At 44.4% G+C, this 22,016-nt stretch overlaps 2 protein-coding genes across 4 annotated transcripts; both read right to left on the bottom strand.

Moving 5' to 3' along the window:
- Positions 1-3,668: 3,668 nt before the first annotated feature.
- LOC115407669 (probable G-protein coupled receptor 173) lies at positions 3,669-8,187 on the bottom strand. The gene is made up of 2 exons (XM_030118103.1): positions 7,888-8,187; positions 3,669-6,095 (listed from the first exon to the last, which is right to left on the bottom strand). The coding sequence occupies exon 2, from the start codon at positions 5,921-5,923 to the stop codon at positions 4,715-4,717; it is 1,209 nt and encodes a 402-aa protein (XP_029973963.1). The 5' UTR covers positions 5,924-6,095; positions 7,888-8,187; the 3' UTR covers positions 3,669-4,714.
- Positions 8,188-12,560: 4,373 nt separating this feature from the next.
- Positions 12,561-21,653, bottom strand: ppp1r3f (protein phosphatase 1, regulatory subunit 3F). Of its 3 annotated transcripts, XM_030119499.1 has the most exons (5): positions 20,439-21,650; positions 17,366-17,412; positions 16,884-16,966; positions 16,560-16,586; positions 14,125-14,245 (listed from the first exon to the last, which is right to left on the bottom strand). In XM_030119499.1, the coding sequence occupies exons 1-4, from the start codon at positions 21,308-21,310 to the stop codon at positions 16,560-16,562; spliced, it is 1,029 nt and encodes a 342-aa protein (XP_029975359.1). In that variant the 5' UTR covers positions 21,311-21,650; the 3' UTR covers positions 14,125-14,245. The 3 variants fall into 3 exon arrangements, with proteins under 3 accessions (XP_029975358.1, XP_029975359.1, XP_029975360.1); XM_030119498.1 differs by lacking the exon at positions 16,560-16,586 and having other exon boundaries at positions 12,561-14,245; positions 20,439-21,653; XM_030119500.1 differs by lacking the exon at positions 14,125-14,245 and having other exon boundaries at positions 16,429-16,586; positions 20,439-21,651.
- Positions 21,654-22,016: the final 363 nt, after the last annotated feature.

The following is a 22,016-nucleotide window of genomic DNA, read 5'->3' as shown; positions in this document are numbered from 1 at the left end:
ACGACCGGTGGCTGAACAGCGCCCGGGTCTGGTGGAGCGGTGGGGAAAAAAGGTAAAGTATCATTGGTATCATTGCCACCACATTTTGCTTGTATTTTCATGTGTCTTTTTTTTTTTAACACAGTATCTATGCTCAAGAATGTATGTTTCTTTTTGCCAAATTTAGATGTAGCTCTACAAAAAATTAAAATATTTTCACATTTATTTATTTGGTATCACTGGAAGTACGATCAGTGGATGTAGTATTAATGTTTATGATTGGATTTTCTTGCAGATCTGACAGTTTCCACATTTTCTTTCATTTCTAAACTATTATAAATTACAATGAATACAACATTGCTGTCTTGCGGAGCCATCTTATCCTTCCCTTTTAATTCATTTGGTCTTATTTAGATTATTGATGTAGTTTTATTGGATTTCATCTTGAGATTAGCTGCCACATGCTTACATAACTGTGTATTCTTGTTTATCCCCCATATGTCTCGTCTCTAGGCATTTGCATTGCCATATGTTCTATCTGATGTGTTGCTATGTTCCCTTTGAAAGAAAACGCTAAACTTCTGACCATAAACAACAATAAAACCGGATCGAAATGTACGATTTTCGGTTTGAAACGATTCAAAAATTCACACGGGACTATTGGTGGGGTGTCGATCCATCAGTTAGACACCACTGCGATAGATCGCCAGCACAACAGCGGGCCCCCACACATGTGAGAATTTCTATTTTCTGGGTTCAGACATGCTATAAAAATGATACATTAGTATTGCATTGTCAGACTAATGTATCATGACAGGGCAGGACATTATTCTCACACTGCAATTTCCACACCGCTCACACCATCCCCGTGCAGGAGAAATAAATAAATAATCCCCTGAAAACTGCAGAAATGGGTTGATAAAAGTCACTGCGCTCAAAGAAAACCGGTTTTATATTTCACATGCAGCAATATTAGACTTGATTATTTTCTTATCGGCGCTCAAGAAGACATAAAAGCATGGCTGTGTAAGAGAATCAGCCCTGCTGCTGGGGAAGGTGAAGACAGCGCACGATCACACAGGAAATATTCTAATCCCACCAAAAAAACACAAAACTCCTGCCATGTAAACACTCGTGTCCACATCCTACGACAACGCAGCGAGGCCTGAGCGGCTCTCTGCGCCTTCAGAACACACTGTGGGCGAAGGTGAGTTTTTCACAAATGAGTAAGACGACTTTTGTTGTGGTTTCGAGAAGTGGGAAGAAAAACTAAAAATAAGCACTCAGATGAATCTTGGGGAGACAGAGAGGCATAGTTGGATTCAACCTGCCAAACCTGGAAGACATTCACACAGACGATGCTGCTCGCCCTGGAAACATCTCCTCCGTCGGCCCCAGGAAATCTGTCACTCAAATTCAAGAGCTTGGTTCATGGAGAGATTTGCACAATTGCTGGGTTTCATTCAGGCCCTAATAAAGAGAATGTATTAATACCTTTAAATAGAGTATTCTATAGGGTCAGATGCATAATGGTGCAGTCAAGCTGGTTGCATAAGGTCTGTCTGGGAACCTTTTCAGTATTTTTCCAAGAACAAAACTGTACTGAAGGTGATTTACATGATCGTGAATGTTCTTTGGGGCTATTAAAAATTAACCTTCATTCAAACAATTTCCCAGTGAATGTGCGGTTTGTAGATTCTGAGGAATAAAATGTGTTTTTCTGGTCGTTTCAGGGCTCGGATCTCGCCTTAAACCCATTCCTCGGTTTGCACAAAAGATTCAACAGCTGCCACTTGAAAAGCCCGGCGGAGAGAAGTGGCCACTTTCATGCACACGATTTTTACCGTCACCATTTTCCAGTTTTGTGCGGTATTGGAGGTTATGTTTCAGGGTATACAATAGTGATGATCACATGTCAAAGCTCCGCTTTTAGACGCTCTCAGGATATAAATGGAAATGCTTGAAGAACTCATCTGTGGAGTTTTGTCTTTTCCTTCAGCAGGAGGGTCATTGTGTTGTCCTCTTTTGTTCAGATAATATATGTTTTTGCTTTGTCTTTCCACTCAATAACAGCGTGGCATGCCGTTTTCGCTGCAAAGCTGGATGTCGGAAAGCAATGTTTTAAAACAGCGCTATCATTTTAAAAGCCACTGATCAATATAATGCATTGTAATTTGCATAAATACATACAGGAGAAAGTTAAATTACATCCTCCGATGCGGGTGAATATATAAAAGCGCGATAAGAGATGATTAAAGTTAGGGGAAAAAAACGACACTTTTAAAATATGAAATCATTACGAAACTCTTCTGAAGGAAATTCTAATTAATCTCATGATGTAACAAATTGTTCTATACTCTGACTTTATGAGGAGGTTACACTGATCAGTGGTAACATGCGTCTGAACATTTAAACAAAGGTATAATATTCTTTTGTATGTTATTTGGCTTCTACAGTCACCTGTTCTTTTTCCCATTTGTGAATATATCAGCCATGGCATTGATGTATAAACTGATCATTTGTAAAACAGGTTTGTTTATTTAAAAAGCAGCTTCGACTCACTTTCAAGGTCCATATAGTTTCCAGCATATCTGTTTAGTTCAAGCCAACTCAAATTTGTTGACATTTACTGCGTCATTTTGGTTTATCTATACCCCCGTCTGCACAAATTAACATGTTGGCGCCAGAATAAGAAACCACAGATCCTTTGGACTCCACGATGGCTGCTGGGGAGCAGAGAGACGACACAGTGACAACGGCTCTTTCATGTCATGCAGCGACGTGCACAAAGAAAGATGGAGGTGCCGTTAATGGGGCTTTCTTTAGCACAGGTTCAGAAACTCTAATGCACACAGGACGTTGTTTGTGCTGCGCGCGCTGCCAAGAGGCCTATTTCCCTGTGAAAGCGCTCTCGGTGGGAATCCGGTCTTGTCACTATCCAGGCAGGTCATGACTCGAAATGCATCAAAAGTAGAGTCTTTATTGATGAGTGGGCAAAAGAACCACCTCGGGTAAACTGTACAGTTACAGAATATCATCTCGCGAAGGAATGCCAGACGTAAAAATTATGGACCTCCGTTGGACTTTTTCACTTCATTTTTCCATATCGACATCTGTACAAGTTGTAATCCCCAGTCTTTGAACCTATGAAATGCAGTGGAATGCATGCTAGTACAGTATGCTGTGCAAGTGTCCACATTTAGAAAAAAATTGACCGCACAAATATATCTATGCCTAACATACTGTAGGTCAGACATTTGCATTACATGAATCTTAATTTGGAGAGACAGCTCGGTGTAGTCTAAGCCGGTTTTCCATACACCACACACATGGGGGGGGTCGTATCCAGCCTGGAGGTGTTTAGATTTCAAAACAGAATGTGATCCACACTCTGAAATGGCGACATTTATGTTAAGGGGAAATAAAGGAGGGCCTGGGAACATTCAAGTTTCCTTCCTTCATTTCCTTATTCCGTTGTATTCTTCTGAAAGCATTACCAGCGATCCAAAACATTCCCACATCATCATTTGCAAATAAAAGTGCATTTGCTAAGGTTTTTTTTTTTTATGACATAATAAACATCATCATTCAAATCCCATGTCCTTTTTGCAAAAAACAAGTGTTGTTTTCTAATCATTTCCCCCCCTCTTCATTTTCCATCTACATGTCACATTTGTTTTGCACTGACCTTTTTTTTTTTTCCAGTTACAGAAATCCATTTAAAGGATACATTTCCATATGATGATTGCTCAATTTTGCATAAATTTGAGACCGTAACATGAGGCTGCTTTCATATTGACTCAGTATTACTGGAAAGTTTTCTATCATCATTATTTCTGCCTCCCTCCTCTCTTCCGTTTTCCTTTCGCACACACATACACACAAATGCTATATAAAAACACACAAGCAGGAATATACATTCCTGTACAGTCTATACAATATGAAATCAAGTCATATTTCAAAATAGTGTCATCTGCTTAACATGTATTGTTTACAAATAAAGGAAAACAGGCAATTTTTTTGTTTTTTTTTTATGATACAAAGAAACCTGACACGCCCTAAATCAAGTCCAAAAAATCAAGCATGTTAGGTGCTTCTGGGTTCACAACAGCTATTTAAACGTGTCCAAGGTTCTTGGGTCCACTTGATATTCTGCAGTTTCCTTTGAATTACATGAAAAGGCGTCCAGGGTGGTCTATCAATCCATTCAGACCCTTTGAGTTCCATGATGTGTTTCAGAGTTAGTAACGCTCTGATCAACACTTTCTATTCACAGTCCACGGCACATCTCTTCAAGGATTTCAACCCTCTCTGTGTCTGTTTTTGTGCCTTATCTGACACAGAAGCTAAATCTCAGCTGAAAGCTCTGGGGCGTGTCCCTCTGAAATAAGGCAACAATATTTTAAAATGGCATCTGTCACACTTAGTTGGATCGGTGATTGTTGTGATATCCTATGTATTAATCATACAGTACATCATCAGAAATACAAACCATTAAAGTGTTACCGGGGGCTTCGCTGGTCGCCCCGTCCCAACTTTTGCAGCCGACACATCTATTCAAATATCAACATTCTTCGTACAATGGCACTGTGCCTGCTTTTGTTAGCAAAAATTTGATTTTTGTTGTGCAAAACAACAAAACAGACACTGACACTTAGAATCAAGGTGCATTATGACACTTCTCCACATTTCGCTTTAAGACTTGGAACATTCCTCTCACGGAGATCCTTTCTCCTCACATGATGCAGTAGGCCTCATCCTGGGGCAGGTGTTGTTTAGTCCTCCAGTAAGTTGGCAAATGAGCTCTCAGCACTTTCCTCAGGTCCTCATTGAGCAGGAGACAGAAGATGGGGTTGACCCCGGCCTGGGCGAAGCTCATCCACACCGTGATGGAAAGGTACCTGTGTGGGATGGTGCAGGACTTGACAAAGACCCTCCAGAAACACGCCACGATGTACGGCGCCCAGAGGACCAGAAAGAGCAGGGTGATGGTGTAGAACATCCTGCCCAGCCGCCTCTCCGACCTCACCTCCTCCATCCCGAGCAGACGCCGGTGCTGATTGTGTAAATTTTGCCTGATGCCCAGCAGGGTGGGTGGCATGGGGCCACGACCGAACCCCGCAATCCAGTTGGCCGCAGCTTGGCCCGTGGCCCCGGGACCGTGGAAGGTCCAGTTCTGGCTGATGGCGGGCACCAGCTGGACGGGTTTCATCTTGCGGTGCCGGTACTCGAACAGCAGCAGCTTGGCATAGAAACCGTGAGTAGCCAGGACCACCACGGCCAGCATGAGCATGAAGCCCAGGGTGTCGTTGGTCTTCAGGTAGCGGTGTTCAAAAATGCACTGATCCTCATCGCGGATGAACTTGTAAGTCCCCACGTCGAAGACGGGCGGGAACGCCATTGCGACGGCCAGAGTCCACACCATGCAGATAATGGCGGCGCAGGTCCATATGGTCATGCGTTTGGCGTAGAATCGGTGGTGGGCGATGGCAAGGTAACGAGTGACGGCCACACAGAAGAGCATGAAGGCAGCATGAAAACAGAACAGCACGGCCATGAAAGCCACGACTTTACAACTCAAGGCACTGTAAGTCCATGCCGAGCTGTTGTGGACAGAAACCAGCACGAAGGGAAAGCAGGCGGCGGAGCGGACTGCATCGGCCAGGCACAGGTCCAGGAGAAAGAAATAGGGAGCCTTATGGAGCGTCCTGTCTCGCAGGACCAACAGGGAGACCAGTAGGTTGCCGACGAGGCTGACACAGATGATCAACCCCAAGAAGACCAGCTTAAAGTAGGCAGACACATCTGTGGCAGAGATTCCTCCGCTGTTGCCATCGCTGCTGCTGCTGCTGCTGCTGCTGCCGCCTCTCGACAGTCCGCTCTGCGAAGCCAGCACAGCCAGCAGACTGCCAGGGCCATCGATGGCATAGCTCTGGTTAGCCATTCTACCTATCACCTTCCTGGAGCGAGCCTGCCCGGTACGGGCCCTTTTTCAACAGTTCTGTTCCTCCTACAGCCGTCTTCTCCCGCGGCTCTCTCGTTTCTACAAGGAGAGGCCGTAAGGATCTTTTCTACATGACAGAATCATCTTTTCTCTTTTTCCACAACCTCACCACCTGTGAACAGAGACACACAATTTCAAAGGATGAAGGAAAACTCAAGATGTCTGACCTGAAACGAAATCTCTTGCTATTCTGGTTTTACCAGTCTGATGCTACAGTAGTCTATGAGGGCCTATCCTAGTCTATGGTGGGTTTTACTGGTCTACTTTAATCTGTTTCTGGTTTTAGTTTTCCGCTAATTTAATCTTGGCTTGTGGTGGTCTGTTCTGATTTATGTTGTTTTTTCCTGACGTATATTGGTGTGTGTTGGTTTATGTTGGTCTGATGTCAATCAATGCTTGACTATAGTAGTCTATGCTGGTTTATGCTGGTCTTTGGCAGTCTGGCGTTAGACCCTGCTTTCCTATGCTGGCCTACGCGAGTATATGTTGGTTTATACTATTCTATGCTTGTCTGATGCTGGTCAGTGCTTAACTATGCTCCATGCTGATTTATACTCATCTATGTTGGCTAGGCAGTGGTATATGCTGCTTTACGCAGATCAATATTGGACTGATGATCTAATACGGGTCTATACAGCTCGGATGCTGGATTATTCAGGTCTGTGCTGTTTTACACTGGCTGGTTGGTTTTCGATGCTGCTCTGACGCTGGTGGTGCACGAGGCGAGCTAAAACCAGCGTCAGACCAGCACCACCCTCTGCTTTTTAGTTTTCCAGTTGAGGCGTTTGTTCATTTTTTTTTAAACAAAACACAGATTTGACATCATAATATTGCTGTATATCTGCTGTGCTGGGCAGCAAGGTGGAAATCAGTGCCTTCCTGTTCCTCTAAGGCTGGGATCAGATCAGCAGCTCTACAGCATGCCAGCTCCTTGGCTCTCTCAGTAATTACCTTGCTCGTTGCTAAGATACAACAGCTCACATACTTTGTGCAAGTGTGGGTGTTTGAGTGAATGCATGGGGGTGTGGGGGGTGGGGGGGTGGAGGGGTGGATGGAGCAGACAGTACAACCGACACTGGGCATGTCCAACAAACAAAGATGCTGTAAAATGAACAGAGAACATTTAGTGTTTTCTCCCCACTGCTCGGCGCATACGCGTACGGGTGTGTGTGTGTGTGTGTGTGTGTGTGTGTGTGTGTGTGTGTGTGCGTGCGTGACGGCTGTTTTAAAGAGCAGAGGGTGTATTCTATACTATTCACGGCACATACAAATACGAGAATATAATGGCAGAGCAGGCAGCCATTTGGTTTTTACTGTCGGCCTGTGAGTGAACGCTGGTGTTTTGCTCAACAGGAGGAGAAAATGATGGCTGTGATCACGACAGTCAGGCCTCGGTGTCGAATCGAGGCACCTCAAATCAACCTAGATAGAAAACACAACGATTACAAGAATGGAAATTTGAATATAAACCAAATTCAAGAGCCAAAAGGACATTCGTGGGCACGATGAGATGACAATACACAGTCGTGCTCGTCTGGGTGGGCCTTGTCTATGTAGGCCATGAAGCACAATATGATCTGCTGTAACTGTAAGCTTGTTTTTTTCCTCTCTTCCTTCTTTTTTTTTTTTTTTTTTTTTCAAACAGAGCAGCTCCTCTGCCACCTTGACAAAATATCATTTCACCTGATTAAATGGCTGCCATGTCAGCTAGGCCTGAAACACACAGGGTGGGGAGAAAAACAGATGAACAGGTGTCAAAATCACCTCTGCTGTGTTTTCGTGTGAGAGAGAGAGAGAGAGAAAGAGAGGGGGGAGACAGAGGGAGGGGGGGGGGTGATGATGGGGGGAGCAGAGAGAGAGAGAGAGAGAGAGAGAGAGAGAGAAAGAGAGAGATGATAACCTACCTTTCATCCCCTCATTTTTTGGATCTGATCCTCCCTCACGGTAAAAGCAAAAAAATGATCCCAGCCGCTTTGTCTCACTGTTTGTCAAACGGGGAGAAAAGCACATAATAAAGCCTCATGCTCTGGCTGTGCTGTCGGGCTCAAACAACACCTGTTATGCATAAATCCATCGGCGAGGAAAATGAGCAACGTATAATAAACATTAAAACCCAAAAAAAAAAAAAAAAAAAACCCGACGGAGGCTATCTAATAATCAACAGCTGATCAAACAATCCGGGATGTCGATGTAAGAGACAGGGATCTGAGAAAAATATCCACCGCCACCCTTTTACAGTCTCACAGAGCAGGATGTGTCCGTTTGCTCCGAATATCATCCGAGAAAACACATTTTATGTTGCATCACGTCGAGGATGGCTTTCCGGCAGGCGAGAAACAAACAACCGACCAAAAAAAAAAAAAAGAAAAAATTATTTAAAAAATAAAAAAAAGGAAAAACCATATCTTGTTCTCTTCGTATATCCAAATGATGTCAGATTTTCAATGCTTATAATAACCCACCCACAGACGGCAGAGAGGAGAAAAAGATCGCGCATCCCCTAAATGAATCGTCTTGGCGTGTATATTGGCTACTGGCACCAGGACAATTAGTCCACACAGACAACAGCCTCGAAACGTCTCTTTTGCCCATCTCCCAGTCAGAAAAAGGCGATGTATTTACCCTGAACTCTTAGCATGCAGTCTTTGTGTTGCCGTCCAGCGAAGGTGGACTACATCTTAATGGTCCGTGATAAAAAAGGAGCCTCCATGACAGAAGAAATACATTTCCCCCCTCCCTCCTATATGAATATATATAGGACAAATCCAGCGATGCCACAAAGGATTTCACATCGTAGACGCTGTCGAAATCACGGCTTAGAGATATATACTCTTTAAAAAAAAAAATGATGGAAAAAAAAAACAAATACAGCGCGGCTGGATTAGGCGAATTATTCCTGAATAATCCCAATTATGGCTGCTTGCAAGGAGGCAGCTCGCACATTCGCGGAAACCGTCGGTTTTATTCGGAGAGAGAGGGAGAGGGAGGATGAGAGAGGGAGGAGGGAGGAGGAGGAGGAGGAGGGGGGAGGAAGAGGAGGAGGAGGAGGGGGGGAGGCGGGTCTGTGCAGTATTGTGGGCCATAACTTGAAAGTGATGTTTTATTCTGACTATCTTCATGTGAGACGCGTCTGCCCCCCCCCCCCCCCCCAGTGTTTGACCGGACAGGCCCGACCTGCAGGGCCGCAGACAGACACTCTGGTCAACCAAGTCCCCCCATCTTTCACCAAGAGCCCTGCTGGAAGGTATGATCAGATGGAGCTTTGTTAGTGTCTATCTGGTGAAATTCCACAGCAACCCTGCTTATTTCTCAGTGTTTGTCTTCTGGTTCCTCTTTTATGGTTCATGGTTTCTCACAGTTTCTTGTGCTTTTCTATTTATTGTCTCCAAACAGCCACGAGCCATGCAGCCATCGTTTGGTCACATTATGGCCTTCTTCTTGTGGTCTTTTCATCATCATTTAAGTTTGCTTTTTATTTTAATCTTCTGTCTACGCCCCTGTTTCTTTCTCCCACAAACTTCAACAACAGCTACTTCAATTAACTATTTTGTGAATTGGTGATATAAGGTTTTTAAGACAAAACAGAGCACTGTTTACGATAGAGTCAGAAGAAAATTAATGGATGATTAATGGATAAAGACAGGGCCAGCCTGGGCACAGACGACCTAGGGTACCAAATTGCCAAAATTTGTATTATCTGTTTTTTGACAGGCTGTATTGCGCCCCCTTGAGGGCAACATGGAATCACCGCAGTCACGATTGGTGCTAAATTTTTAAGGTGGGGCTCTTCATCATTCTTCAGTTTCAGTGCATTTAGAAGACCTTACATTTGTCCTGAGTTGCTGAAGCCATTAAATGGCAATGGTTGGTAGAATTTCACACATTCATATGCACTGATCAGTGATTGGTGGAATCTCATCTAAGACCCGCCTCCTTGGGGCAAAGTTTCCGGTGCTCCAAGCAGTTTATCTGCTCTGTTATTGCAGGTGATTTATATAAAATGAAGCACATACAATATTAGTATATCATCATTTTGTATTAGTTTATTTTTGCCTTTTTTTCTTGTTTCTGAAGAGTGGGGGCGGAGTCAACGATATGTGAGGCGACACAGTATTGGAGGTTTAAATTTATCTACTTCTGAACAACATCATCATTTATAACCAGCTTTTCACATGGCTGAATATTTTTCATTCAGGGCACAGCGTCATAATTTTTTTTTTACTATCACTTTATATGTGATCTAATACAAACTCATGTTGAACACAGAAGAACTGATGAAAATATAATCTTTTTTTTTTTAATTCCAGATGGTACTATTACTTTGATGCTTTATGATTGAAAAATATCAAGAGGCTACAGTGTTGCACTGAGCTGCTTTTTTTGTTGTTGCAATTTTGGGTCAGAGAGAAACAAAGTGTTCCCATCTTTTTGCAAATACCAAGAGTATTGTTGCTACCAACAATAGCAACATTTTTTGGCTGATAAATGTTGCAGCCCCTAAAATGACAAAACTGGTCTCAAACTTAGCTTCATAGTCAGGAAACTATACAAATTTAGCACTAATTTCAACTTTTAACCACGCGATTAAGTTCTAATATTACAGTACATTTTCCAGCATTCAGATCTTTAGCTGTTTAGCAGATCTTTCCATTTGATAGGTTTTAAGACAGACATGAACTTTCTTTCCAGGTCTGAAGTTAATGTGAGGCTGATTCCTTTGACTTTAGATTCAGCAGTCAAAACTCAAAATACAGGACCGAGTTCAGCCACCGCTTTTGTCACCAATCGAGTGGAAGGTACCCGCATTGCTGTCATGTAGTCGCATTTTAGGATACTTTGAGCATTTTTTTAAAACAATTCTGTAACTTAATTTCACTTTACTTTGCGTCTTTTAAAATGCTATGTTACTATTAATTTCAACTAATATTCAAATTCTGATTCAAAGCATTCATTCGGTCGATACTTGAAATAAACAATATCTATTCCCCCGTTTTCATGTTTTTTCCCACGATACACACTTTAAAGGTGTATTGTGTAACACTTCTGCAGACGTAAACTTGAATGAAAGCCCTGCGAGAGAAACTGTTAAAAATATAAGCCAGTAACCAACACTTCAGTCATTTATGAGAGCAACACTTGACACTTTAGATTATTTTCACCTGTAATTAAACACAGCTTAAGCTCTTTATTTGAACTTGAGGTCTTCCAATCTCTGCAAATAAGCTGAAAGTGTCAGTCCACTGCCATGTTACACCTCTTGCAGCTCACTTTAGCCTGAGCCGATTCGCGAGGAGCCAAGTGACATTCTCTTCTATTCTTGAAAACAGCTGTGGAGAGTCACTTACCTTTTTGTCTGGTGGCTGAACCTTTACCGAGTGCAACGCTGACAGAAGCTTTCTCTTCCCATTCGTTTACATCAAAACTTTCACCGGTTCATATGAATTTAAACAACAAAAGCTTAAAAAATTAGAATTTGAAAATGGGAGTTGTGAAAAATTGCACAGTCAAGAATGAGTGCAACGACAGCAGTGATGGATCAGATAAAGCCGGCAAACACTTATGAGGCTTTCTGAGCACAATGACATGCTGAAGGAGGGTACTGTCTTAGAGGATTTTACCGTGGATTAATTTAAGTAAAAGCTCGTACTCAACTGTCTCTGGTGATGAAATAACTGCTCAAATGCATCGGTGGTGCCGCACAATTCAAAAGAAGCGAGACGTACTCCCTTTAAACTGCCGCTTGGTGATAATGTCACAACACTCACAGAATCCCTTTTGAAATCACCACTTAACGGGGCTTTCGGTGGTGTAGATTGTTGCTTAAAAAGGCAGTAATTATTTCAAAGCGAGCGCCTGTTCTAAAATTCACACTGATTATCCTCCTTGGGTCAGTTTTAAGTCTGCTTAAATTTTTTAATACGCTGCACACAGAGGCTATGTGACCATCACACAAATGAATCACTCCCACCATTTTCCCTGCAGAAGTCTATGAAGTGTGAAGTGTGCTCTGAGTAATAATTCAGTTTTAAGGCCAAACACAGCAGACATATATAATGCAGAGTATGCCCAACGCTGGAAGACGAATGATAAGTCTGAAGTTGACAAAGTAAGGATAAAATCACATATTGAAATCATTCGAGAACACTTTTGAGTTGTTGCTATTGTTTTTTTGTTGTTTTTTTTAACATACCAAACAATATAAAATGTATTGCAAGTTGAAGTAGAAATCTCTCGCAACATGTCGTCATTCATCATTGGAGATTTCTTGAGCCGTTTCAAACACTGAGCTCATCTTACAATGGCCTGTGTGCACCGCAAGACACCCTGACTTCAATGCAATGCGTGACCTTTGGCTGCTATCGGCGGCTCGTGTTACGCTCCGTATTTCCACTTCAAGCAAGCGCTCCAACGCCTCCTCCCAGTGACGGAGCCACCGAGGTCTCTGATGTTATTTTAAAGGTGCATCGGCGCCTCCAAAAATTCTCCGCCCTGCGTCATTACGGCGCATAAAACCGTCGCGATTCTTTCTTTCTTTCGCGGAGTGGATGAGGAGAGGCAGAAGAACACAGAGGCTTTCACAGAGCACCCCCACCGCGTTTTAATGGCAATACCCTGCAAAAACTTTCATCACTTCAAACATGTCGTACATGTGCTGCGGCCCGGCTGTGAGGTTGTCAAAGTAGTGTTACAAAAGTTCTGCGTTGTGCAACAACAACATGGGCTTACAACAAGAAGTACCAGGAAGACCTGTCAAATAAAAGCTTCACCAGTCAATACAACGGGCAACTTCTAATAAATACTACTTCTTGGATTGGCTTCAACTCGTTTTGTCCTTTTAAGCAGCAACAATTTTAATCTTAGCTTCACAAAGTATTAAGGCGAAATGCTACACACAGCCTTGTTTTGCATTTTGTAAACGACGTCAGTAAGAATTCATCTCTTTATTTTCCCACTTCGGTGACGCATTTGTATTGCATTTAAAGACATAAAAGACGTGGAATTCACAAAGCTTAAACTCATGGCAGTCTTAGCTACATATGCTACGCAGGACTGACTGAAACGATCCGAACTGAACACCACATACATCACTTACACACGACAAGGGAATTATAGACCACTTACAAAACATCTTCACTGACACGTTGTGCTCCTATAGTTCAATGATAGTGTAGGAATGGGGTGATTGCAATTCCAAGACTATTTTTTTTTTAAGTTAAATACCTCCACATATTGCATTTTGTAAATACTCTCACGTTATACTTTGCATAAAAATAATTTTCTATGGGAGACTCGTGTGCTGTTCAACTCGATGGCTTCTTCTGGAATCATGACAAGGCACTTGACGAGAAAACAGAGGAGGGTCGATCACAAGCGGTGCAAAACCAAAAGTAGTCCAATGAAGAAGAGGGCGCTGGGCTCCTGCAGCACTATGGAGAGAGACATGAGGCCGCTCATGAAGACGGCCGTCGGCATCAGATCCCTGCTTATGTCGTGCTCGGACTGGGCCTCGGAAACGTCGGGCTGGACGTTCGGTGCAGTCTCTATTGATGTGCCCGGGGAAACGTGGGGAGGATTTTCCCTCTCGGACTGAGGAGCGAAGCTTCGGCTCACCGGGGTGTTTTCTGTGAGCTCAGGTGATGGCGCCTCGGCCTCCGCCATGAGGGACCGGGGCGTCGACCTGCTGCCTTCGTGATGCCCTGCAGACTCGGCGGGGCTCTCTGATATTTCTTCAGCCGGTTTACCCGACGCCACCGCGGCCGTTTGCTCACGCTCTGGAGACGGACTGAGAGAAGCGACGCATTCAGCCGGCAGCTCAGGTCCAGAGTGACGGACTGATGTCTCAGTTGATCCAGCCTCTCCGGCCGTTGACCCCGGATTCTTCGAGGTAAGAAGAAACTTGGCAGAGTCTTCTGAAGGAGAGGTCTCATCACTGTCAGGCCGCCAGTCATCCGATCTAGCGGTTGGCTCCGGTCGCAGCGGAGGACTTGAGGCAGGCGGCAGTGCAGCAGGACTATTGTCTCTGAGCTGCTCTGACGTTTGGTTCCCTAATTCACAGTGGAGTCTGGGTAAAGGCTGTGACTTATTTGGCTGTAATGACTCACTGGCACAGAGTACAGAGGACGAATCAGACGGAGGTGCCGTTTCGGAAGACGCACAAGGAGATGGTTCACCTGGGGGTACAGTGTGAGCCGACAGTGTGCCGGCGGCAGATGGAGGCTCCTGGTTGGGCGGGACAGGAGGACCAGGTGGGTGAGCTGTAATCTGTTGAAGCAAAGCACAGACAACAGTGACAGCTAGGAGAGTGTAAAGACCAACAGGGGGGGGGGGGGGGGGGGGGGAGGACATTTGTATTCCACATTATGGTTGCAACACAGAGGGACAAAAAAGCATTTCAATGCATACTAATGCTTTTCTATAAAAATGGACCACATGCCGACATTGTAACTGTGTGGAAATGCAAACAAAACATGAGCAGTTATGATGAGACAGACATCTCTCTCAAAACCTTCTCATTTCCGGTGTCACGACTCCCAGAGGACAAAGAGACGACCAAAAACATTTATTTACACAATTTCTGTTTACCCAATGAATTGTTTTTTTCCTTTCAGCAGCATAAAGTGAAACTAATGCCCCCTCCTTTACACTCCCCCAAAAATTATATATTTTCACTTTTTTTTTTTCTTTTTCAAGAAAGGAAAACAGCCGATAAAGTAGAAAATCGCCGCGGCTCTTATGAGGCTGCTGCCACAAACAACCCAAGGTCATATCAAGATGGAGTCATTACAATGTAAAACAAAAATGCAGATAAGAAAAACAGCACTCAGAAGAACAAATGCAAGAGGAAGACATGTAAAGCACAAACAACTGCACAGCTAAGATGGAGCGTGACGGCGTTAGACAGCAGAAGACGGACAGATACGAATACATTAGAGCGGTTTATTTTATATGATGTTATATTTCCATAGAACAATGAGAAGTACGCTCTAGCAGAAAAACTGTTGAACAAGTATTACCAATACACATGACTAGTCTTATTTGTAGAAACTGTAATTTTGTTCTTTGTTTTGACTCGAAAGAATATTTTCTGCCAATTCAATGAAAAAAATACAAAGGTTTTCCAAGAAGATTTTTGGATACCAAAGTTAAAGGTGCTGTAGGCAGGATTCTGCATCTCCGCCATCTTCCTTAGGTTTACCTAAGCAAGATGGCGATTTGACCCATCTAAGATGGCGATTTGAAACCCAGCACAGCCAATCCTGTCCTGTTTTCTCTGACATAACGCCCTTACGCAAGTTAAGCCCCTCCCACAAGAACGTGCGACGAACGCCCCTCGACCAATCACAGTTAGAGCCTCATGGGCTCTTCTAATTGGTCAAAGATACCTGGAGCTGTCGAGATTCCTTTCCAGCTCAGAACAGAGACAGATGGAAATGCTGCGCCCTCGCGGTAGTGCAACTCTGCTACACTACTAAAGGATTATCAATGGATACTCTAACATTTAATCCAAAGAAAACACAGAAAAATTAGCATTGACTAGCAAAATTCTGCCTACAGCACCTTTAAGTGCAGAGTAAGCACTCAAGCAAGCAATTCAATAGTTACATGGATACAGGCCGCCCCTCAAATAAAACCCCCCAAAATACAACTTAATGACATTTAAAGTCAGGTAAACCTTTACTGAGAGGAGTAAACTGCATTTTCACCAAGAGGATAATGTGCTTCTGAATTAATAAACATGGTCATGAGCCGGTAACACTGTCAGAAAACATACATGACAAACTCTGGGCTGTTTGAGGGAGTCGTGTCAGCGCTACATTTACCAGAAGTAACCTCAATGTGATTAAACTAATTCTCTTGCAAGGTGCATGAAGAGAGAAGACAAGACGATAGACTGTAGCAGAGCATATCGTACGTTTTGTCATTAACAGACACCTGCTGACTGTTGGTCATGACCTTGATCTTCCATCAAGGTCATGACCAAAGACCTACAGGTCTATTAATGCAACTACATCCTGCAAATATAACGACAGTCTGGCCTTTAACAGAATAATAGGAGGAAGTGCTGCAAACACTAAAAACAAGCAAATCCAACATTTGAAAGGATTGTTCAACTTTTTTTGCAAATACGTTTTTTTTCCCCCCTCAAATTCCACATTTAACTTTCAACACAAAAAAAGAAAAATTCACAGAACAGTTGAACTTTTCTGTCAGAACGCAGCAGATTTACAGTAAATTAGCGGTTTTGTTGAAATGTGTACACTGTGAGTGCAACACCGTGCAATCTGAATTAAGTTTCAGTAACATTTCCGTAAAAAAAAAAACCTATATAAACATATCCACAGAGTTTTGCACTTGAATTCCCAAATAATGAGAACATACAAGACATCAGATGAGACTACACATATTGTGAAAAAGATTAGTGTTCTGAATTACTTAAAAAAAAAAAAAGGTCATTATGACTCGAAGTGCACAAACTGGACCAGCATGCGTTATGAGATGAAAACGAGGCGATGCTGACAGAGGAAGTACGTCACAGACAGTACGCGTGCCACAACGTGGAGAAGCGAGACGTTACCTAAGATGTTGCCGAAGCTTCAATGAGCTGTGGACAATATAAACAACCAGGCCGATAATGATAAGCTTTAAAAGTCGAACAGGAACAATTTCGTTAGGTTCACTGGGTTCAGGACTTGTAAAAAGGGCGATGAAGCACTTCGCCCTGCTTACCTGCTACACCTCAACAACTGCATGCAGATTTTGATTTGAGCCGAATCCATTGAAGAGTTTTCTAAATGTGCGTCATCGTTCGACACACAGATCCAATCATGAAGCACTATTTCTAGTTTCTATAGAACAGAAGGTTCACCAAGCCACAGAGTTGCTGAGGATTTACTCTCACCTCTATATCGATCTCCGGTTTTATGATGACTGGACACATCGCTTTTGGCCGGACAAATCCCACATCGGAGGTCTCCGCTTCTCCTGAAAATGTTAAACGAGGAAAAATAAGCTGTGAAATCCTTATAAGTTTGAAAAGAGAAAAAGAAAACGGCGCTTTAATTGTGGGCATCTTCAGGAAATGGTAACTGCGTGGGATTTTGGTAGCTATGCTTTTGGAGTTTAGCGTGTGACATAAATTAGAATGTGTTCCACCATTTTGAGCTGTTGTGGTTTTAATCTGTCTCTCCAGCAAGTCCTTGAACTTTATAAATGTGCACTAAACTGAATCTCTCGGGCGCCCTTCAGCTGAACTCATCAACTACACATCTTAATACTGCATATAAGGGCCCATTATATTAATATTACATCAGGGCTTCTTTTGGTCAGGTGGTAAAATTATAAGACCGTGGGGGATTTTCTACCAAAGCTTATATTTTGCACCTTTTTCCTTTTCTGGCTCCTCCTCTGAATCTGTGTCAAACTGCATGCTGAAAGAAAGAAGATGACATTTGAGTTAAGATCACATATCAAGACAAAACCACTTAACAGCACACTCCGAATGAAATACACAACACTATCACACATTTCTACACATAAAGCAGAGACTATATGCACTGATGCCAACACGTTGGTAATGATGCGACGACTGTGAGACGCACTGAAACCGCACGGCGAGTAAACAGCGCCGATCTGAATGAACCGTGGGGAGGTGCACGAGGTGAGACCTATTAAAGAAAGAGAGCCGAGGCTGAACAGCCGCAGGGTGAATTTATGGCCTCATCTTTTTGTTCTCCAACAGTTTCTGTGTTTTCATCTCGTTTTGGGCTTTAAAAGCCAAATTTGAGCTGGCTGACAAATGCAGCGGTTATTTATCTCTGAAAGGACGTCTGGCCGCACCATTTCCAGCTAAAATAATGAACCGCCAGTTGAAAAGGTGCAAATTAAATGGAAAGAAATATTTGTGGTATCGGTCAGCACCTGTTCTGGATAATTGCATCTATTAATTGCCATTGCTGTTCGGCTGCTGATGTGCTGAGCGAGTCATTTTAATCAGCCATATCTTCTACTTCTTTATTTTAACAATGATAATAATTATAATTATTGGTAATATGAACACGCTGACTATTCAGGCTGTCTTTTAGAGCCAAAAGCCCCAGCAATGACCCGTTTCATTGGATCGTTTGTTCAAGGCAAGGTGGGAAATTACTGAGCAACATTTTGTTGACTAAGGATAAAAGGAAGCACAATATATATAGAGCTCCATTTTTCCGAGGGAAAAGTTTAAGTATAAAAAATCACAATAGAGGAATTAAATGAACTCATGACGGTTTGCAATGAGAAGCTGTGACTGTGGAAAGAGGGCTGAAGCAACACTGCCAAGAGTCCCGTAAAGGATGCCAACGAAAGTAAAGGTCAAGAGGCGTGATCAGCATGTGACAAGTGCTACTGAAGCCGTCTGCTCTCGTCATGCCGAGCGCACTTCCAGCCTCGTATCGAAGTTGCAGAATTATAAAGTGACATTGTTTTGACACGGATCTTTGCACCCGATGGGCTTGGCGATGTGAAACCACTTGGAAAGCACAGCCAGGTAGCTTTATGAGCCATTTGAACTTCTTCATCAGCATAGTGCACTACTGACAAGAATAATCACAAGTTAGGGCTCCAGTGCAGGGTTGCTAATGTTTTGGGTCTTTCAGACTTCCTTGTGTTTTCCCCCATTGGGAGGGGTCATTGCTAACAGCTCTTGTAGGTCCTAAAGCACATTGCGCTTCTCCTGCTCATTATATGTTGATTTTTATGCTGATTTTTCCTGTTGCTGCGCTCCGTCCAGGACAGGCCGTCCCGACGCTCCATCGTTCAGCAGATTGTTTGGGATGACAGGATGTGCAGACGTGCTTCTCGGATGGATGCAAGTTCATTCTGCAAACCTGAATTTCAGTTCACACAGAAAATTCTATTCTAAACTCGATCTCAGTTCGGTCCAGGTAACAATGAATAATTAAACTCCAACAGCTGCAAATTGACATGTAAATGGCTGAAAAGGATCCAGAACCGTGCAGCTCATCATGATCAGTCTGCGCCGCGCTGTGCTGCCTCCTAGATTTCAATACATTTAATAGTAACTGCACCACTTTGTTCTGATAGATCTACGTTTACCTGGTGTGACGACGTTTTAACAAAGCCCAATCAGCGCAAACTACCTTGTGTGTAATTAATATAAAGAGACACTAAATACAATTTAGTGTCTAGACTTGCCTTCATGCCGTGATTACCTTTCCACCCACCGGCTGCCTTATTTATATGTTAAAAAGTACCTAATCAATCTGTAATGGCTGTTATGGAGACTCTCATACACTTTGTGCTCTTCAAACTTCTCATTTGCAATCAGTGACTCATCCATCCGAACTGCCCGCCTGCCCCCGTCCTGCTCCCAAACAGCTGCAGCAGCGAAGGCCTGCATGACAACGGCATCGCTTCATGCCTAGTTTACTCCTTTTACAGAGCCGGTCAAGCTCGGGGACCTTTGCTTACCGTCTTCCGTCTCCATTACTGCGCATTGTGAGACTCATCACACGCTTTCATGTTGATGTTGTGATAAATCGGGGGATTAGCCGACTTTAATGGAGGACAGAAGAATGCAGAGTGGCCCGTGTGTCGTCCTCTAATCACGCAAGGGACAGAAGCCAATTTATTTCTTTGAAATTACTTTTGCCTCCCTCATGACCGCGGTGGGAAAGGTCAGAGTTAAATTTTAGTGCAGGGAAACGACAGGGCTGAAAATGACACCTGCCCTTTGCCTATTTTGATCGCCTCACACACCACTGGGTGATTGGCATTTGGAGTGGGGCGTGAACAACCCTCTCTAAAAAAAAAAAAACCTGTTCTATAGCTCACTGCAGAAGCTGCTCACCAAAAAGGTACCATACTCCACCGACGGCTTTAACGCCACCCTGGCGTCTCGATTACATAACAGACTGTGTAACTTTGTGTATGAACCGCCCTGGTCTGCTTCAGACTGGAGCTCTCGCTGCGTTCAGCGCAGTATCCGGGCAGAACCACCGAATGGAGCCGAATCGTTATTTCAGACACAAAACCCGACAGAGAATTAGTAGGCAAGTATAGCTCTGCGGCCGCTGCGTGGCTCCCCTGTCTCAGTTACATCTATCTCCGTCTCCTATGAGTTCAGCGCGAGACCGATCCCCATAATGAGAGCGCTTTCACTCCCAACATCAGCCTGTACATTTCAACCAGCGTGTCGCCCTCCGACTCTTCGTCTTCCACTGAGCTTTGACTGCACTAGAGAGCTGCAGGTGTGCCGTATGAACAGATCCTTTAAACACAGTGATGGTATCCTAATGACTAATCTGTGTTTGTACACATGATTTATTGTACTGGAGCCAATCTGAGCATCCTAAGGATGGACGGTGTGTGTTGTGCATTAAGTTACCAGAGACATAACATCTGTAAGACAATAACTTGGGGGGGGGGGGGACACTGCACACACGTTTGGTACCTGTAGGTTTTTGGGGGTTTCAGGATGCCTCTCACGTGCTGCGTGTCCACTTTGGACTGAAGCGTGTCATCTTCATAGGACAGGAGCAGAGTTACCACGTAATTCATGGAGGAGTTATTGGCCCAGTAGTCACCGTCAGAGGTTTCATAGCGGACCACGAACTCGATGCGGGAGCCGTGCGTGATGTAAGGAGGAGCGAAGGACAGCTTGAAGGAGAACTGGTCAGTGGTCCCGTCGTGGGAGCCCTGGACGTACTCTGCCGGGTGGTCAAAGTAGGTCACCCAGCTGTCCATGGTGGACCGGATGTAAACTGACTTGTGGAAGGAGACGTTCAGGACCCGTATCAAGCCGCTCACTGCCAGCGGCTCGTGCTCCACAGCAGAGAGCTGCTCCACCTCCACCTTGCGAGCCTGCACCGCCTGCAGCAGGGCGCCGCCGCTGGGCGCTCTGAACTCTGGGAGCACCGTGTAGGTCGGCTCGCGCTGGGGTCTCCTGTACTTCGCCTCCTCTTCCTCCCACCTCGCGCTCGCCTCTTCATCATCCGAGTCGAAGGCTACGAATTCCTTCACGTCCACCAGGTCGCCACCTGTTGTGTCGGCGAACAGCACCTTCTTCCTGCACTCCGCCGCGATGCCCAGGTGGCTCCGGATGTACTCTGCCGTCTCGTCGTTGATGGACTGGCCTCTCTTCCTGGGCACCGGCGAGCACCGCGGGATGAGGCGCACGTTCTCGGTGTCATCCTCTTCATCGTCATCATCGTCGGCGTCCAGCGGTGACCTGCCCTCCGCCGCCGCCGCCGCCTCCTCGCCCGACTTCCCGGTTTTGATCGTGCGGAAAAGGCCCTCTTGGCCCGGGATGGTTAGAAAGGACATTCTTGCACAAACGAAGCCGTGCGCTGCAGCGCGTGCATATGGCGTCTCCAAAAGAATCCCACTATCAAACGCTCATGCCGTGCGCAGCGGCGGCCAGTGCTCATCCAGCGCTGCGTCCCCGCGTTACGCACGGAGCTTCTCCTCGCGCAGCGTGTGGCGTTAAATGTCAGCCATGGGAAGCTTTGCCTCCGCTGCCAGCCCGCGTGTCATGTGTATCCCCCCCCCCCAGGTTTACATGACTTAAAGCATCGCGGTTTGGCCGCGGTGGCGGAAGCAGCGGCGTCTAATTTTAGCACTGACCTACCGGGTTTTCCATGCACCCAACGAGGAGTTTCTGACTTGGTATAATCCTGCCACACCCCCCCTCCGGTAGAGTTTGGTTTGTGCTGGATGAACGCCCACTGCTGCTGGGACAGGAGATGAAATTATTTTCACTTCAACTGATTGCATTGATGTATGAGGAAAGGAATTTTAAATGCAGCATGCAGATGGCATGGGTGGTGAAACTGAAAATATGATCAGGTACATGTTTGTTTTCCTGGGCGAGGCTCCAAACACCTCTGCTGGCAGCCTATTTATCACAGGCTTTTTTATTACAGGTCATATTTGTTTACTGTTACTGCAGTTTGCTTCTACCTCCCTGATGAAAGTTTAGTCATGCAGTACCCTCCTGTGTGAGAGCAGATGTCATTGTATTATATGACAT

The sequence above is a fragment of the Salarias fasciatus genome, chromosome 20, assembly GCF_902148845.1.
Source record: "Salarias fasciatus chromosome 20, fSalaFa1.1, whole genome shotgun sequence".
NCBI classification, from domain to species: Eukaryota; Metazoa; Chordata; class Actinopteri; order Blenniiformes; family Blenniidae; genus Salarias; species Salarias fasciatus.
Note: the sequence above shows the minus strand (reverse complement) of the source record. Positions and strands in the feature narration are given on the sequence as shown.

Excerpts from the sequence above, each read along its gene's own strand:
- LOC115407669 (XM_030118103.1), bottom strand. The coding sequence starts at position 5,923 with ATGGCTAACCAGAGCTATGCCATCGATGGCCCTGGCAGTCTGCTGGCT.
- ppp1r3f (XM_030119498.1), bottom strand. The coding sequence starts at position 21,310 with ATGTCCTTTCTAACCATCCCGGGCCAAGAGGGCCTTTTCCGCACGATC. Across the intron at positions 17,413-20,438 it reads AAACCCCCAAAAACCTACAG|CATGCAGTTTGACACAGATT; the intron begins GTACCAAACGTG and ends TCTTTCTTTCAG. Across the intron at positions 14,246-16,883 it reads AACCGGAGATCGATATAGAG|ATTACAGCTCACCCACCTGG; the intron begins GTGAGAGTAAAT and ends TTGCTTCAACAG.